This window comes from Danio rerio, chromosome 24 (assembly GCF_049306965.1).
Source record: "Danio rerio strain Tuebingen ecotype United States chromosome 24, GRCz12tu, whole genome shotgun sequence".
NCBI classification, from domain to species: Eukaryota; Metazoa; Chordata; class Actinopteri; order Cypriniformes; family Danionidae; genus Danio; species Danio rerio.
The window spans coordinates 30,425,883-30,445,717 of record NC_133199.1 but is presented as its reverse complement, the minus strand read 5'-3'; the positions used below and the strand labels follow the sequence as shown (position 1 = coordinate 30,445,717).

Sequence of the window (19,835 nt, the reverse complement as noted above, 5' to 3'; positions counted from 1 at the left end):
AGGCCCAAAAAAGGACATTAAATTAGTCTCAGACTGAAGAAAAACACAACAGCTTTCCTGAAAAACATGCACGGCGGCCAACTAGTGTTGCAGACGTTTTGTAATGCTGACCCTTAAATGGTGTTTTTTAAAATAACAAAGATTTCGATCATGATTTATGATGCTTACTTTTAAGCTGGGGTCTTTGGAAATGCTAGGAGATTTTATTAAACAATAACAACTAATTTATTAAATAAAAAGGAAAAATAAATAGCAAGATTTAATCATTTAATCCTTTAATCATTCAGTTATATTCAGTTTTATTCTGTTTTATTAAGATTAAAAATTTTTTATAAAAGCTAAAAAAATTTTTAATCAATAAAATCTAATGACTCTAAAATAATTCAATGTAAAAATATTATCTAAGACAGGCTCAAAAATGCTTTAAATAAATTATATACATACTTATTTCAAATAAAATTACCCCAAAAAGTCATTAAAATACCGGAAAAATGGTATTTAAAAAAAGTTAAGATAATTTAGATCTATAAGAAACCATCTATAGTTGTCTATTTACAAATTAGGATGGGTTTCTTTTTTATTGACTATACAAATACACAAAGATAGCCATGAGTAGCGGGATTTTATGATGGTCACATTGCTCCTTCATAACTCATGACTGTACAAACATCTATAAATATAAGGGTGTTTCCTCTGAATTGAGCAATGCAGGCAGAGGTCAGACCGACGGCGTGAACTTACAGCATGTTCGCAGCTAAACTATAGAAATGCAAAGCTCCACACAAATGAAAGTCAAATTAGAGCCATTTGTCTCATGCTAATGTGCACATGGAAAAGGACACAAAGAAGAAAGAGAATGCAAATGTGTCTCTGCAGGTTTCACATTAAAACTAAAGAAATACAATATGGGGCTTGTATTTTCACTCTAATTCGTATAGCTGTCTTGTTTTAGAAATATACCTGCATATTTATATTAAAAACTGTGGGAAATAAAGATTTGGTCTAAATCAAATAAGTAGGCTTAACTGTGGGTTAATTACAGTTGCATTATAATGATTGATATAATTAATACTAGAGAATAAATATATATTCTCACTATGGTTTACTATAAAATGTAGATCAAAAGTCCACATTAGTTCAAAGCTGTTTTAAAGTAGATTAATATTTGGGAATTCTGGTTTCCAAACTAAAATAGAATATAATATTAAATTACATTTTTTTGAACAAAGAAATTTGACAAATACTTTTTTTTAGTTTTTAAATGCTAATTTATTATCATCCATCATTAAAAAAAAACTATTAGGAATCTGTTAAAACTTGTTTTAAATGAAAAACTGTAGCCTATAGGCAAGTAACAAACTAGCCAGCTCATTTCCTCAGTCAGAATTTGTCCATTTTAATAATAATTAATAATTAAATTAGTCTTAAAGCCTTCTTTTTTCGGATATTTCCACAATTTATTAATGCCATACTGTCAGAAATGGGACAAATGAGCTCATATAGAGCCAAATTCTGGACTTGTCAGTATGAAGGGTCTTTCGACCCACCCGAACACCCGACTATATATTGTCACAAACGGGTTTGAGCTACACCCCTTACCTCAATATATCCAAATTGGCTTTATTAGATCTATTAAATAAATATTTACTTTCACTATATGGCTAGTTATTAGGTAGTAAAATGTAGGTTAAAAGTCCACATTAGTTCAAAGCCGCCTTGAACTAGATTAATATATGGGAATTCTGAGATCCAAACTAAAACTATAGTACCATGTTTACCACTGTCTGAAATAATTCAGTAAAGACAAATAAAAACCATAAAATATATCAAATGTACAGTTGAATTATTAGACCGCTTGTTTAATTTTTCCCCAATTTCTGTTTAACGGAGAGCAGATTTTTTCAACATATTTCTAAGCATAATAGTTTTATTAACTTATTTCTAATAATAGATTTTTTATATCTTTGCCATGATGACAGTAAATATTTTACTAGATATATTTCAAGTTACGGTAATTAGGCAAGTGATTGTATAACAATGGTTTGTTCTGTAGGTTATCAAGAAATTTTTTTGGTTTAAATGTGCTAATAATTTTGTCCCTAAAATGGTGTTTAAAAAATTTAAAACTGCTTTTATTCTCGCTGAAATAAAACAAATAAGAAATCAGACATACTGTGAAAATTTTCTTGCTCTGTTAAACATCATTTAAAAATATATTTTACAAGGGGGCTAATAATTCTGACTTCAACTGTATTAATAGCTGAATAACAAAGTTTAACACTTTATTTAATATGAAAACACTGTTCAATATTGGATATTAAAGTTTAACACTCACAATGAACAAAATATTGTCACAAATGGCCCGTAGCTCTGTATATCCTATAAATACATCAAAACATTTAGCGTAGTTAATCAGTGTTTAAGCATGAAGCTGAGGCTTTATTAGATCTGTAAATATCAGCACACACCTTTATCGCGCTTCTCAACAACTCCAGTAAGTTCACCGCACGTAAACCCTGATCTCTAGACAGACTTCCTCCTCCAGCCTTCACGGTTGCCATAGCTATAGTTGGCAGTGGCGACCGACAACCGACGCGCTATTGGACAGACAAGACATCATTCAGACAACATCACCAATCAGCGGTCACCCCAAAGGCGGGACCCGTAGGAACGCAGGAACGCCCCCCAGATTGCGAGACAGACAGACTTCCTCCGCTAAATCACGCCGTCTGGCCGCGGCAGCCCGGCGGGTGACGTAGGCTGTCGGGTTGTGGATTGACGTTGTGAGTCTATCAGCATGAAGCCTGTACCAGTGTTATCAGAGTGACGGCGACGGGCGAACGGTCGACGGTGAACTCCGAGGCGGAATCCCGAGATATTGAAAACACACACATATTTAACGCGCTGTCCTTCTCTTATCGTCAAAACAAAGCTGAATTGACACTCAGGATCTAAAGGTAAGACTGAATGTGTGTAGTTTTATTCGGTTTGACGTTACAGATTTACAGTATTCATAACGAAAGCTGGTATTTAGTATTTCTAACAAGTACTAACGTTGGTTAGCCGTGTCATGCGCATTTTTGTGTCATTTTAGTTTCATGTATTCGTCAGTGTCACGTATTTAATCATATATGAGTAGTTTGAGTTATGTTTTATATGTGATATCTGTAAGCCAGCTCATAGACATGTCACATCTGATGTACGACAGTAATCCATACACGTTACGTTCAAATGCTGTAATTTGGATAAATAATGTTATTTAAATAAAATCATGTTTTATTATAACATTATAATGTGTTATTTCGTCATGTTGTTCAGATTTTATAGCATTTTAAAATGTATATATGTGTGTGTTTTTTGGAAACCCCGTATTTTTATTCTCTCTTCATTCATTTTCTTCGTTATGAGATCGTTTTCGAGGGTTATCTTCGCAGTTTGTTGTGAAATGTGAAAGTGTCATAGATGTGGGAGCATATGGGGGTAGTCCCGCAGAGCTCTCTGGCACGAGTGAATGTCATTACCACGGCGGAGGGGGGAGGGACGGAGCTCTGGCTGTGTGTGTGTGTGTGTGTGTGAGAGAGTAAGACCAAACAGGGGGCGGGGCTTCTGTCTGAGAGAGGGCGGAGCGTCTGTCTGAGAGGGGATGGAAAGTCTGCTACATGCAGTCACAACACATTACAGATATGATTAATTTGTAACAGGATTAACACAAACTGTTTTTAAACAACGAGGCTAATGCCATTAGCCTTTCTGGAAACTAGTTCAGTGCCTTCATAAGTATTTAAATTGAACTATTTTGTGAACGATTTTATGTAAACATGTTTACTTCAGTGCTGTTTTATTATTTAGATAGTATTTAGTTACATCAAATTTGGATGAAATATATTTATTTCTGAAAAATAAATAAAATAATTTTAATTTTCCTAGTTTTTTTATTATTAGTATTTAGTTGTTTTACTGTTCTTATTTGAGTTTTAGTTATTTTAAAGGTGAAAAAAAGAGAAGCTTTTTGGAATAATAATACGTTTATTTTTATTTGATTTTTATTTATCGAGGGATAATTTTTCTTCTATTGTTATAGTTTACACAATTAAAAACTAATGAAAAATATAAATCTAAATAGGGATGCACTGATATGTATTTTTTGGCCGATATCAATAACTGATAACTCTTAAGATTTGGAGACCAATAACTGATATATTAGCCGAGAAATATAAATATTTCAAAATGTTAAATTTTTATACAGCGAACAACTGATTTTATTTAAAAAAAAACTTCTAAAAAGTTTGAACTGATCTTATGAACTTAATAGCCTACTCAAAACAAAAAACAAACAAACTTAATTTAAAAATCGCAAGGTGATTATATTGACCTAGATTCATGACTTCACATAAATCAGCATGGCAAAAATAAATTATTTCGTTTTCTTCGCATAGCAAAATTACATGCAACTTGACTGTTGCATAAAAATAATAGGTTAAATAACAAAATCAAACTAAATACAATCTTACATCAACAACACGTGGCAAGCATTGATAGTAACTAATAACTAATGCATTGATAGTAAATAATATTCATATTAGATTACAAACAATCCAGCGAGTTGTTTAGCAGGTGTGCGTCGCTGCTATTGTTTACACATTTAATATTTTTCCGAGGCAATTTAAACCAAAATACACAATGACACTTAAACATAACTACAATGATGAAGAATATGGTTGCTTACGGAGTTATTAACGCACAGCAATACCACACACAAAGGATGAACTTTGAAGCAATATACAATGTGAGGGAAGCTCTGTTCTAGTCAAGGCTGAACAAATTCGACCCATGTATGCCCAAGGCAGGCAGTTCTGTGACATAACATAATCTATCGGCTACAGCCAAATTTTGATATGTCAGACCGATAACGATAACATTAAAAATAGCATTTATCAGCCGATATTGATGTGGCCGCTGATATACTGTGCATCCTTACTCCAAAGTGTCAAATAAATATGAATAAGTTAATTATTATTTTCATGTCTGTGATTCATAATGTAAATTTCTGTTTTTATTTAGACATTGATGACAAATAACATTTTTGTCTTTTTTATAGACATTTTAAACAGGTCTATATAGTTTTAATCCATTTTTATTTTAGCTTTAGGGTTTGTTAGTTTTAGTTTTATTAACTTTGGACTAAACTAACTTTGTTTTATTAAATACATTTCATCATTTTATTTGGAAATATGTAATAACAAAACAGCTGTTACACTTCACCATTATTTTTTTTACTTTATTTATCTAACCTTTTTGTGAAAACCTAACACTCCATAGTGTACAATATGCATATTTGTTAACAAAATATTATTAGCGCACCAACTCTTTAAAAATTAATCTACTATGCTTGTTTTGACTTGTTTCAGTCATCCGGGAAGAAGACCTATTATGATCCACATATAAAAAGCACTGCATTCCTCAGACTTCCCCGTGCGCATCTTCTGTTCCCCAAAGACCACTTAGCGATATCCATAAACAACATGACTACCACTGAAAACAAGCGTCCAGACGTCCCCAAGGATCAGTCACTTCTAAAAGTGCCATTAAAGCGCTTAATGCGAGACAATGGTACGGACGGCACACCCATAAAGAAGCGTGTGATGGCTGCTCTCAATCTGTCCTGCAAAAAAATCCCAGAAACCTCCCTCGGCAAGGCGGAGGCCAATCCGGATCTGAGCCCAGGACTCAAACACACTCTAGCACAGTTCTCTCTGAGCAGCCAATGCTCCCTTGGTGGCCCGGCTGCATTTACCAGCCATCATGGTCAATATAAGTTGGCGCCCCCTTTGGCGCAAGGAGGTATTGCAGGCGGGCCCCTGTTAGTCCCTCCTGACAGCTCCACAGACCTCAGCATGTGCTCTCTGGAAGGCGAATCAATCTCCTGCTTCTCAGTTGGAGGAGAACTACGTCTTTGTTTGCCTCAGCTGCTAAACACTATCCTTCGGGATTTCTCGTTGCAACAGATAAACTCTGTGTGTGATCAGCTTTACCTGTACTGCTCCCGCTGTGATGCCACACAGTTGCACATCCTCAAAGTGCTAGGCATCCTCCCTCCGGGCACTCCATCCTGCGGCCTCATCACATTAACAGATGCCCAGCGTCTTTGCAACACCCTTCTCCATCCAGGCGAAGAGCCGCTAGACAGGGAACAGGAGGAAAAAGATGGCGAGGAATCTGGCGGATTTTGGGTGGAACACCAATGTTTGGGCAAGTGTCAAGGTCTGTTTGTTCCTCAGCTTTACTCCAGTCCGGATGCGCCCTGCGTTCGTTGTTCTCAATGCCGGATGCTTTTCTGCACGGAACGCTTTGTTATGCACTCGCACCGACAGCCGGACAAACGCACTTGTCACTGGGGCTTCGATTCAGCCAAGTGGGCCTGCTATCTGCAGCTGGCGCAAAGACACCTGGGAACGGCAGATGAGGAAAAGCTACAACAATCTTTGGAGGACATGAAGGCCAAGTTCCAGCAGGAGAAGAGGCAGCCTCATGTAGTGAGTAGCTCTGGTTTGTTATATATTGAAATTAAGGTGTTGTTGTGTTGGATATAATTTGAACAAAGACAAATGGAGAAGATATGATGGATTGATGTTGAAAGTTTGTTCATGTGAACATTTATGGTTAAAGTAAATATTTGTAAAAAAATAAATAAATAAATAAAATAAAATCCAGTGTAAAATAAGGTATAATAATGATTTAATTCACATTTTATATTGTTATTAAGTTAATTAAGCATTAAACTAATTTTTAATAAATCATAAATACAATTTATTTTATTTCTATTTAATTTATTTGATTATATAAATTACACACATTTAAAAAAAACTAATAGTAATATTTAATAAAATAATAAAAATAAATAATAAAAGATATTATATATATATATATATATATATATATATATATATATATATATAATTAATAAATTATTAAAATATTAAATAAATATTAAAATAATAAAAGAAAGTAATATTCTATATTTTACACTCCAAAAGATTAAAACCATTTTTTTTACCTTTTATAATAGAAATAATATATATTATGACTGACGTCATTTATCACGTATGCGTTATATTGGGGTAGCTTATTATGGTGAGGGAGGTGTTCGTGTCACTGTTTTCTGACAGCGACAGAGCTGCGCTGACCGGTAGAGCTAATCGCAGCCTTTTCTATTGAGTGACTGATCATTCATAAGCTCAAAAACTCGCTCAACAATGCTCAAAAATGCAAGCAAGATAAAATTTACATTTGTTTGTTTGCTGTAAATGCTCATGTTGTTCTGTGCATGTACTTGAGTTTTGTTTGATACATTCAAAAAGAGTGTTTTCTTTGAGCAGGTAAACGTACAGTACATATATCTGACTAATAGTTTTAAAGGACAAAAATGTATTACAAATAATATCTAAATATATTTATAAAATTTATTACAAGAATTGTTGTGTTGCTAAGTAAAATGTTAAATTTTTTTATGGAAAGCAACGTCAATGCACCGAGATTCACCGAGATATTGAATTGAACCGAATCGATGACATTGTAACTGATAATCTTAACCGAACTGTAGCTTCACAGAAGAGTTCAGATGCAAAAACCTCCAAATGCTGTCTGAAATGTTCTTCTAAAATGAGCATTTTTCTCAGCCTCCTACATTTACGTCAGTTTTTTCACATGAAAGGCAATGAAAAGACCTTATTCGTCACTATAAAAGTAAAATTACTGAGCCCACACACAGGAGTTGGAGGAAAATGCCAATTTTATAAGAAAATATCAAATGGCTTTTAGGGGTGTTTGCATCTAAACTCTTCACTCTTCAGATAGATAAATAGATAGATAAATGGATGGATAGACAGACAGACACACAGACAGAAAAATAGAGTGATAGAGAAGTAGTAGCACTTAGAAAGTAATAGTAAGATTTTTTCTGTTGTATTAAAGATAATTGTGAGAGATGTACACAAGTTATCAAGACTTTTAGCTGAAAAAACTTAATGGACCAGATTTGTCTCAGTACTAATGTTGATAAATAGAACATATATATATATATATATATATATATATATATATATATATATATATATATATATATATATATATATATATATATATATATATAAATAACAGCAGATCTAATGTTGGGTCAGCTGAATCCAGCTCTCATGCCGCACCAGATGTTTCCCTCCAAAGGAAATGGCTGAATGTGGTTCAAAGCAGGTCACCAGACTCTCAAGCTCCTCCTGACAGAGTCTGCACAAACAGCGGGAGCCACGGCAACAGGGTAGAGAAACAGGGAGAGGAGTGTGGGTGGAGAGAAGTGGGAAAAAAAGAGGAGAGAATGAGCAAAAAGACTGAGTGCGAGAGTGAAAGAGAGTGGCTGGGACATTCTGGCACATGTGCCAGCAGAGTTTCGCTCCCCCTTCACAAATCCAGCACTCACCCTGCAGGACCTTCAACACCAGCCAATCAGAGAGCAGACCCCTGGCCCCAGCCTCCCTCTTAGCCAATCACAGCCCAGAGCATTCAGTGAATTCCCATCTCATTATATAATGCTCGACCAAAGATTCAATAACATCGCCAGTCAACACTGTTCTCAGACAGACTATCTGGGAGCAGACTGGACTTTTTGTTTATATTTATTATCCAATATGAATGCAGATTAGTAAACTATACTACAGAAAATAACTAAATAAAAATAAGTCTGTACAGCAATGGCATAACAACGACTTAGATAAAATAATAGACAGAAAGACAGACAGACAGACAGACAGACAGATAGATATGTATGCATCTGTATGCATCCATCCATCCATCACTCTATTTTTCTTTCTGTCTATACGTATGTCCATCCATGTATCTATCTATCAGTCTATCTTTTTGTCTATCTATAGCCATCTCTATCCATCTGTCCTAACACTCACTTTATTTTATCTATCTATCTATCTATCTATCTATCTATCTATCTATCTATCTATCTATCTATCTATCTATCTATCTATCTATCTATCTATCTATCTATCTATCTATCTATCTATCTATCTATCTATCTCAGTCTCTATCTCTCACTCTATTTTTCTGTCTGTCTGTCTGTCTATCTGTCTACAAACCGTCTTTACTGTGCTGACTAGGTTAAAGCAGGAAGGCTAATCAATTTGACCTTATCGTCAAACCTGCTGCTCTTGCTCTACTTTACAATTTCCGCAACTGATTAATGCCACTGTAGTGTGTGAAGAGTGACTGTCCTGCTCATGTCTCGTCGTAAATAGCAGTGTAGATTAGAGTCCTCGTGCTGCCAGTTTCACGTGACGGCCTGCAGACAGCAATCCCTTCCCCCACTCACACTTGTCTGGAGCGCTGCACATGACTTCACATGTAAATGTGTGTGTGTTTTTAATAAACTCATATTGCTTGTTTTGTTTCTAAGAGACATTCACCAAACGGTTCTCACCGCTGATGTACAGTTGCTTAGAAAGGCTTAATTTCCATTGAAGAACCTCAGGCTTGTGCTCGCTAACCACAGCAGAGGGACTTTTGCGTACGTGTGAATTGTTGCGCTATGACCATAAAAGAAAATTTCTGTCTCTACATGGTGTGGGTGTATGGTTTGAATGTGTCCACGTGTGCTTTGAGAGTGTGTGTGGCGTGCAGTCTGGCCGTTGAGGCTTTAGGATAGATCAGATGGCCTATTTACATTAAAGCAGCTTACTTTACCGACTGTTGGTGGAAGCAGCATCCATAGTTCCACTAGAAATGAGATGAAGCTTTCTGTGAAGTGCGACGTCAGACATCAGCGCCTGTAAAACATGTTAGAATGAGTGTTAATCAATGCTTTCACAAGTATAGAAAGTGCTTCTGTACTATAGAACTGATCACAGAAACTGCATTCATGCTTCAAAGAATTAGCGGTTAATCTGCATGAAGTCTTATTATGTCTCTTGTTCATATAGGTATCTTTTTTTAACGAGCAACAAGGCTCATTACTAGACAAAACTGCCACTGGGATATAAGCATCTTGTTTGGATATCTATAAATTAAACCATTCATATTAATTAGCCATTTTGTTAAATGAATTGCCAAATTGTTGACATTTCAGTGGGTGTTTTAGCATAACTGTAGCTTCATCATACATCAGGGCCTGTAAAACATGTTAGAATGAGGGTTAATCAATGCATTCCCAAGTATATGAAGCCTTATTGCTTCTGTATTACAATAGAACTGATCACAAAACTGCATTCATGCTTCATTGGATAGATATGTATATATTAGACCATACAAATTTATATTATTTATCTATTTTGTTGAATGAATTGTCAAATTGTTGACATTTTGGTGGGTGTTTCATCATACATGTAGCAAGTGCAGCTTTAAAAGATATCAGGGCCTGTAAAACATGTTAGAATGAGGGTTAATCAATGCATTCACAAGTATTGAATGCCTTATTGCTTGTGTACTATAATAAAACTGATCACAAAACTGCATTGATGCTTTATTGGCTGGATATGTATAAATTAGGCAATACAAATTCATATTAATTAGTCACTATATTGAATGAACTGCAATTTCAGCACGTGCAGCTTCATCAGACATCAGGGCCTGTCAAACATGTTAAAATGAGGGTTAATCAATGCATTCACATTGCGTTCTGTATTGGAAAAGAATGACTCACATGAGCGACTGCGAGTGTGTTTATGTGCTTTGAAGGTTTTAAATCAATATTCTCTAAGTGAGAAAACTCAAAGGGACTGGCTATTTGTTAATCTGCATTAACACACAATGGGTTAATCCATCCCTCTTTGTCATTGAAACCAGGCTAACGAGTTCTTTTTATCTCTCTCTCTTTCAGGGAGTATCATCACCTGCTTTTGTTTTCGACTCACGATTGCTTGCCGGTCTGAAAGAGGAGCCCAGTAATGACGACTTGATGTGGCAAAGGTGCAGTTTGCTAACAGTTATTAAATGTTCAGATAAATAAAAACAACCTGATCATATTTGAATGTAAAACATATGAGAGCAGATGAAATGCAGAAAAAAGAAAGCTTTTGAAAATGAATTCATTGCTGCTGTAGATCTGGATTTTTAAATTGTATGTGCATGCTTTATTAATAGTGTCCTCAGTCCTGATAACTGCATAATAAATATTGAAAAAAAATATGATAAAAAGTACATTTAAATAAATAAAAATATTTTCTTTAAATTAGAATTTGCTTTATTTAAGCTACCCTTAAAATTGAAAGTTTTAATCATTTAGTCATTTTATTGCAGTTTCGTTTTTTATAGTAAATAACTTCCTGTTTTGTTCTCCAGCTGGTACCAGTACACGCATGACAAGCCGGCAGGTAATGGTTTAGCACAACACTCTGGCTGTGTGCCTGAAAAGGAAATAGGGTCTCCGGGAACAGAGATGCAGACCGATACTCAGGATGAAAAGAATCAGGATGCACACAACACCGACACAAAGACCCTCACCTTCACAGGTCAGTTTGCTTCCACTACAGGTCACATTGCATTAAAAATTGAATATTTTCTGGAACAGAATTTGTAATTATTTAAATAATTTAAAGTGGCTCATATAGATAAAGTTAAAAAAAAAAAAAAAAACATGCTCAAAATCCACACTCAAATGTGTGTCAAAATAGAAAGCCGTGTGAGTATGTGTAGCACATTTCACACAAGCACTAGTTTCAGTTTCACTTGAAATAAATTCGCTTGATGTTTATATTCATGTTTGAAAAAATCCATGATCGTATGATTCTATATTTCATTCCTTCCTCTGTTTGACTAATAGTAGAACTAAAATACACTCTGTTTTGGCTAATAAATTGGGTTAGGCGCCAGAAAAGGAAAAGCCCACTACAGTTAATAGTGGGGGTATAATAAGTCAAATAATTTCATTAATGAGGAAAATAAAGTTTCAACAAATGTATGATTTAATCAAATAAACCACACTCTAATGTTCAATCAACCAAATCAATGTATCAAGATCAACTCGATCACCCCTTGATAATATTGGGCCCAGAAAACTACTTCAAACAAAATCCGATCACAGCAATGATCAAGCATTCAAATAAAACGGAAAACCCCAAAACAAATAGGCACCCGAGCGCGAAATACAAATAAAAACTAAAGATACCACACCTCGAGCTCCAAAATAAAAATTAAAGATACTAAAGGTAGGAACACTGCCACTCCCTCAAAAAAAACACACATTTTCACAGCAACCGCGCTCTCCATAAACACACAGCAGCATGCCCTCGTGACCCGGAATCACCTGCATGCTCTGACTGCGTGACAATTAATGAGACATCAAACCACCATCCTAGGTGCTCTAAATAACTTTCAATCAGGTGACAGTTGTGATCCAATCACAAATCGCCCATATAATAATAGAAATAAAATTCTAATGACGACCGTCACAATCATGTTTGTATTTGATTAACTATGACTCTGGACAAACTAATTAGACAACGAAACTTACCCATTTGTCATTTTTACATTCCTGCTATCATGTTTATTGCTGCAGTATATTATATTACTATTGGAATAATAAAAAAATGAGTTTGGATAACGGCGATGCAGTGGCGCAGTAGGTAGTGCTGTCGCCTCACAGCAAGGTTGCTGGTTTGAGCCTCGGCTGGGTCGGTTGGCGTTTCTGTGTGGAGTTTGCATGTTCTCCCTGCGTTTGCGTGGGTTTCCTCCGCATGCTCTGGTTTCCCCCACAGTCCAAAGACATGCGCTACAGGTGAATTGGGTAGGCTAAATTGTTTATAGTGAATGAGTGTACATGGATGTTTCCCAGAGATGGGTTGCGGCTGGAAGGGCATCCGCTGCATAAAAACATGTGCTGGATAAGTTGGCGGTTCATTCTGCTGTGCCGAAGGGACTAAGCCGAAAAGAAAATGAATTAATGAATGAGTTTGGATAACATTCAATTGCATTTTTGACTGGATGAATCAGCGTTTTTGAACAAATCTAATAACTTCATTTTTCAACAGCTATTTGTCACCATTTACTTGTGTAAAAATATAATTAATAAAAATGACCCAGAGCTACTTTCAAAAGATGGTTTACTTTATTTCAATCTCTACAGTAAACATAGTGTTTCTATCCAAACGAAAAAAATCTAAGCTCTCCTGTGATCATTTGAATGTTTGTGACAAAAAGGATCCTTTGTGTTTGGAAAGACTAAACACAACCTCACATATTAAGTAGCAGGTTTTTAATTGACTTATTGACCCTTATAACCTCACTTGTGCAAAAAAATAAAAAATAAATAAAAATCTTGTTCAGAGAGTAAGAAAATGTACAAATGAGATTGAAGAATTACCCTCAAATTCGCTAATTTGCCAGGCCAAAATGTAAAAGTGCTATAAATGGACAAATTGTTCTAATGGCAGCATATTTTCATTATTTCTGAATAAGTAAAAACGAAGTAAACTTTAGATGCTTATTTTCTAGAAAATGATCTATTTGTTTCTAAACAAACAATCGAATTGCTACAGGCCAAGAGAAAAGTGTCCAGTCAGATGACGGCAGTGCGGATGAATGGCAGAGAATGGCAGATTCGCCGGATTGTAAGCGGTCTGTAGAGCACAGTAAGGACAACATGGTGATGGAGCTCCTACAGATGTACAGCGCTCAGCACGACAAACTCCAATCCACACTGTACAGACAGAAGCAGCTCGAAAAGGTTTTTTCCCTCTCTAGATTAAAACAGAACACAAATAATATCTGTGGCAGCAGCTCAGACTGGTTCTCACTGTGGTGCTTGTGAACAGGAGCTGCAGGCGCTGCGTCAGGGTGAAACCCTCGACCGATGTGACCTTCACGGAGAGCTTGAGGCCGTTCAGACCGAACATGCTCAGCGGCTCGGTGAAGTCCAGCAGGAGCAGAGAAAGCTGAAGTCCAGACTCGACCAGCTGAGGCAGCAGGAGTGCAGATGCAAACAACTGAGCACTGAGACGCACCAGGAAACCATCTACGCCAGACAGGTATCTGCCTTTACACATTTAAATAGATGTATATTAGTGTGTTAAATATACTACTGTTTCAAAGTTTAAGCGTAGTAAGTATTAATAACCTACCAGTTAATGTTAATCTATGCAATACCTAAAATAAACATTGAAAGACTATTAAATGCTAATGTATGCTTTAATAATTCAAATACCTTGTGTGAAAATAAAATACTAGAATTTGGGTGAAATAGTGTGCCATATTTCAGTCATTTTACAGATATATGAAAATATTAAATAAATAAATATATGAAAAAAGCCTTTATTTGTCACATATACTTTTTACAAGTAGCGAAATTAGACCCCTCCAACCATAAACAAACATTTAAGGGGAAGACAGGTCAGATGAGAGGTAGCTTTAGAAAGAGGAAATAAGATACATTTGGGAAAAGGGGGGCGAAAAAATCCCCTTCCAGACTGTCCTTAAAGTAAGGCAGTGTGATATCGGGAAAAAAGCCCCAGCAACAAGCACATAAACACATAGCCGAGAAAAGAGAAAAAGCTTTCTCAATTTGGGTCAATATCTGCCAATTTCGCAGATATCTAATGGTCAAATCTCTTTGCAAAGCTGTTAGTTTCTCCACAATGTTTTCCAATTTGCGGTCCTTAACCACAGTCTGAGTACTAACAGTTCTGCTCACCACCGTTTCAATCCAGCCAGCTTGGTGGGGTTTTGGACTGCACTGACCACTTTTACCGATCATCGATACCCCAGGGACTTGCCAAAGTCCATCAGCAGAAACTCTGTTATCAAATTTCCGACTAGATAGATGTTTTCAATACCCTTCAGGGACAGAGTGGCCAGGCACACGACCTGCCACTTGTCCCACCCGTCCATCATGTATCTAGCTGCAGACGTTCCTGCAGGACGGTTGGGTTCCCCCGAACCCAGGCTTTTCGTTGAGAAGATGGTGTCAATTGCGTTCAGAGACCAGTTGATCAAATTCATAATTCCTTATTGTTTGAAGAGCAGGGCAAGGAGAGCCTCAGAGATAGAATACGACGAGACAAAAAGAGCCAGCCAGGAGAAATACAGGAGAGGGAAAAAAATGTGACTGCCTTTGCCGAGAGAGTATACACACACGCACGCACGCACGCACGCACGCGCACGCACACACACACACACACACACACACACACACACAATTTAATACATTTTGATGTATTTTTAAATAGTTAAATAGTTTTTAAAAATCGAATATTACAGACAATAATCTATATAAAAATGGATAAGAGATTGTTTTCATCTGACACAAACTATTATACAATAAAAAAAAAAGACTTTAATAATACAAATATGCATATTAAAATCTATGAAATTGGGCTCTATTTTCTTTGAGCCACTGCGTATAGCTCATGACATGTATATATAAAAATAAACTATTTTAAATACCAACTAAAATAAAACTATCTAATAAAGCAGATGCTGGCTATCAAATCCTGTGCTATGTAGTGATGTGGATGGGAAGGCTCAATCTGAGTGATGGTGTGGTATGTTCAGTTATCAGAGCTGCGTCAGAGGCTGGACCGAGCAGAAGAAGACAGAGAGGAGCTGCAGGATGAGCTGCGCAGAGAGAGAGAAGCCAGAGAGCGGCTGGAGAGAACCATCTCTGAGCTCAAGCAGCAGATGAGGGAGTCCACACACCCCGCACAACACGACTCAATGGACAGTCCCAGCGACACACACATGTCGCCTGCCTCTTAGTCTGATCCGGATGGATACTGCAGTGTGCTTTTCAGTTTGGACTTTGGATGCCAGAGCTGCTTTCAAGGCAGGAATAATTTTGACAATAACGGGGATGCCGAGTAAGTTTGGGTTTTATGCTGTGAACTGACTTTTTGGAGTGTTTTGATACAACTTAAAGAAATAGTTTATGGAAAAATGAAAATTCTGTCATCATTTACTCAACCAATTCCTCTTTTTCATATGTTAACACACATAAAAAAGACATTTTGAAGAATGTTGAAAATTGGTAGCTACTGATGATCATAGTATTTAACCCTTTTTTTTGTACCAGTGAAGGTCAATGGTTATTGGTTTCAATGTAATGTAATGTAATGTATTTTTTATTTAATGCCATGTCAGCAATCAAGGCTATTTTTATGGCAAAAACATTTCAATAATAAATATACAATTAAAAACAACCAACAAATAAATAAATAAATAAATAAATAAATAAATAAATAAATAAATAAATAAATATGATTTTTAGTGTTAACACATGATAAAAATTCTAAAGTTTTTCCTGGTGTCACTTTGCTAAAAATTTCCTTAAGAGAGTTCATAAAAAAAAAGCCTTCTAGAATCATTAGAAGCAGAACAATTCATTAAAATGTGTTGTAAGTGTTGTAAGGGGAGTTGTACAGTACAAAATTGAGTGGGGTCTTCACCTTTGAGTAAAAAGGCATGGGTTAACCTTGTATGTCCAATATGACATCTGTTAAAATCGCTTACTCAAATCTAGTCTTAAAATGTCTTGAAACTTGAGAGATTTCAGGTTGAATTTCATACAAACTACTATTTTCCATTGCATCCCACTCCTGCCACTTGTTTAAAATGTAATGGTTGTTACTGGTTTTAAACATTCTTTAAATTATCTTCATTATGTTAAACATAAAATAAAACTCAAAGAGCTTTGGAGAAACTGGAAGGTTGAGTAAACGACAGAGTTAAATTTTTTTGTGTGAACTATTTTTAGAATAAGTAGCTGGAGACGTTATGCAAACCAATGACTCTGCAAGCGTACAATCAATCCGTTTTGGTTTATCAGTGCTAGAACTACTGATATTAAATGTTTTGTTTTTTGAAAACTACAATTGTAAAAAAAAATACCCAGACTAATATTGTTTCTAAAATATTTATTGTACATGCATAAATGTGATGTGAATAATCAACATATTTAACATTCTTTGTGCCAGATTTGTTTTCTATTTTCTGTAGGTTATGCTTATTATGAATGTACAAAATTATACGCATGTGTACTTTCATAAATTATGGATAAATATAATATGTTTACACTGTGGTATGAAACAAAAAAAAATGATTTCGAAGCCATTTCCAGTGAATGTTTTGCCTCCAGAATTTTCTTTTTGCTTATTTCCAGGACATTTAACACCAAACAGAAACTGCTACATTTTAAAGGTCCCATGAAGTGTTTTGAAATATGTATTTTTATTCGATGTTTGATGCAATCTCAACCGAAATATGAAGAGAGAGCGGGACATAGTGTAGCTCTTACCCTTTTTAAAAAACAGCCAATGTTGAGTGGTTGAGCTCAAGCGCATCAAATGTGAGGTGTCTTGAAGGGGGCGGGGCATGTCAGATACTAACGTGTTTTTGATTGGTCGATTTGATGAGAAACTAAAGGTTTGAGGTGACGTGAATAAAACCGTTGATGCAATCAGGGGCCAGCGACAAACTGTAAGCTTCACATGTTTATATCAGTTTTATAAATTCTAAACATGAACGCATTAACTTATGGATATCCTAAAACAAACAATATTGATACTAAAACCTAAAACATAGTATTTTCATTTCATGGGACCTTTAAAAGTGACACAAGTTACATTCTATAAAGCGTCTAAACAAGCAGGTCTGTTTACTTTGCTCAGAGATATGTGTTATTCCAATGCAATCTCACGGCAATTCGTAACTATTTGATTTAGTGGCAAATTTGTATGAATTCGTATGATCTAACGCGTAGAGTTTTGTACGATTTGCTCATCACCCAATGACGGTTAGGTTTAGGGACGGGGTTGGGTGTTGCACCTCCTATTTAAAATAGTAAATTTTTACAGTCGAATTAGCCACTAAATGGACAAAACGTAAAATAATTACGTTTTCTCGTGAGATCAGGCTGGTTATTCTTGTGTGTGTAAGAAAGAAAATGTAAAAAAAAATGTATGTATTGATATTGTTTGCTGTAACTGACAATCAGCGTGTTTATTTGTAATTGCTTTTATATGCAAAATTGAACAGTTAAAATAGTCACTACCTCAAAAGAAAACAAACATTTATATATAAATATATATATCAAATATAGGTTGTGTATAGAAGTTGATGGATGGAGCGGTCCATTATATGACTCATAAATACCTCTGTGTTGCTGCTATGAAGTTTCCTTTTTTACCATTTTCCAGACCTAAAGATGCATGTAAGATTGAAGAAATATATAAGATACAGATATGCTGAGTATTGTTTGCTAAACTTTAAGCCAAACATAATTTCACAATAATGTTGTCACGTTAAAGAAAAGAAAGTTACTTCTCTTTGCCAGTGCCATCTTTTGCGTATCGTATGACTCTTTTGTCCTACCTCCACTTGTGATCAAGACACTTTGTATCACCCACCAGTTTTGTATGTCATATATTTCTACATCAACTCATGAAAAATAATTATATATTAATGTGCTGTCCAGGAAAATAAATAAATGATTATATATATATAAAATTATATGCTGGTTTGAATTTCTTTGGACAAAAATGGGGTTTCAATTATCAAAACAATAAAAGGGTTATAGTTTAATTGAGAAGGGTAATCATTTAGTAATACTAAAGACTATAGAATATACAAGACGTGTCACTCGTATAGCTTTGAATGGGGAAAAGTGTAACGATCAACATTGTGAATGAAGCCCTGTCTTCTAGAACAGAAGCCAATCAGCAATCGCCATAGACTGACGAATGTCCGGGGGGAGGGGATGAGACCAGCAAGCAGTGAGTCTCTGCAGATATTGTTTAATATGTTTTGAAATGAAACTAAAGACACAGTTGTTGATTATTTTTATCGATGATTAATAAAATGAAATTTAATCATAGGCTTGTTAAGGAAATTTGGAGAATTTGATGTTTCTTCATTCAGACTGTGCTGCGTCCGAAATCGCATACTTCCATACTATAGTACGAATTCTTAGAATTCGAAAAACAGTATGCAAGAAGTACCAGGATGACCTACTACTTCCGGCAAGATTCTGAAGTGTGATTGGGGTTGGAGCAAAACTGTGCAGAGCTGCGGCCCTCCAGAAATTGAATTTGAGACCTATGCCTTAAAGGGACTTTGGTAACAATCTCTAAAATATGTTAGAAAAAGCTCAATTTAATAAAGCAATATGATGACTTTTCCAAAGATGTATGAATCAAATACAAACTATCTTCAAATAACTACTATATTAACCCTTCTTTTAAAGGGGACCTATTTTGCCCCTTTTTTCTGATGTGCCTAGAGTAAGTAAGTTTCAGCTTACAATAACCTCTAAATAGGTTTTTATAACTCTTTGAAATCGTCCCTTTTAGGCTTTGATCCAAACTGTACTGTTTTGGTGACTTCCATCTAATGGGCGTGGCTTTCCCCCTCCGATATGACAAGTACAAAAGGGAGAATGTCAATCAAAGGGTTTCTAAAGACTGTTTTTATGAAGTTTGATTATAAAACATAGAATTAATAAAATTTAACCATTAGAGGTTGCCTATATTCGCATACTGCTGCCACACAACCATGTTTAAAGTGATTTTTGCATGATCGGTCACCTTTAAATTTTGAAATATACAAATCAGAATGTTTGCGTTTCATTTTTACATAAATTTATTGCTACACTGAACAATTTTACTCATATTTGGACATTTTTTATCACTATATAAATAAACAAACAAAACATATGCTTCTGTATAATGTATGTACGTGTGTGTGTGTGTATATATATATATATATATACATACATATAATCAATTTCTCTTACAAATACTGCGGCTTCTTTGGTTTTTGTATTATTGTTCATGTGTAAAAAGTTGTCAGCAGAA

General features: G+C 35.3%; 2 protein-coding genes across 9 annotated transcripts in view; one reads left to right on the top strand and one right to left on the bottom strand.

The window, feature by feature from the left end:
* si:ch211-230g15.5 overlaps positions 1 to 19,835 on the bottom strand; it is a 56,721-nt gene that overhangs the window by 36,300 nt on the left and 586 nt on the right. For 2 of the 7 annotated variants that reach the window (XM_073940832.1, XM_073940835.1), the window contains exons 2-3: positions 18,136 to 18,181; positions 9,737 to 9,824 (exon numbers count right to left, since the gene is read on the bottom strand). In XM_073940832.1, coding sequence (XP_073796933.1) covers positions 9,737 to 9,763 — 27 coding nt within the window. In that variant the 5' untranslated portion in view covers positions 9,764 to 9,824; positions 18,136 to 18,181. The remainder of the gene's footprint in view (positions 1 to 9,736; positions 9,825 to 18,135; positions 18,182 to 19,835) is intronic. The other 5 variants (XM_017353929.4, XM_021470346.3, XM_073940833.1 and 2 more) reach the window with 3 other exon arrangements.
* skilb (SKI-like proto-oncogene b) lies at positions 2,812 to 18,492 on the top strand. 2 transcript variants are annotated; one of them, XM_005162773.6, is made up of 7 exons: positions 2,812 to 2,957; positions 5,409 to 6,533; positions 10,874 to 10,962; positions 11,335 to 11,504; positions 13,530 to 13,717; positions 13,806 to 14,018; positions 15,541 to 18,492. In XM_005162773.6, the coding sequence occupies exons 2-7, from the start codon at positions 5,523 to 5,525 to the stop codon at positions 15,742 to 15,744; spliced, it is 1,875 nt and encodes a 624-aa protein (XP_005162830.2). In that variant the 5' UTR covers positions 2,812 to 2,957; positions 5,409 to 5,522; the 3' UTR covers positions 15,745 to 18,492.

Coding starts and splice junctions, on each gene's coding strand:
- skilb (XM_005162773.6), top strand. CDS start 5,523: ATGACTACCACTGAAAACAAGCGTCCAGACGTCCCCAAGGATCAGTCA. Junction 6,534..10,873: donor AGAAGAGGCAGCCTCATGTA/GTGAGTAGCTCT, acceptor TCTCTCTTTCAG/GGAGTATCATCACCTGCTTT. Junction 11,505..13,529: donor AAAGACCCTCACCTTCACAG/GTCAGTTTGCTT, acceptor GAATTGCTACAG/GCCAAGAGAAAAGTGTCCAG.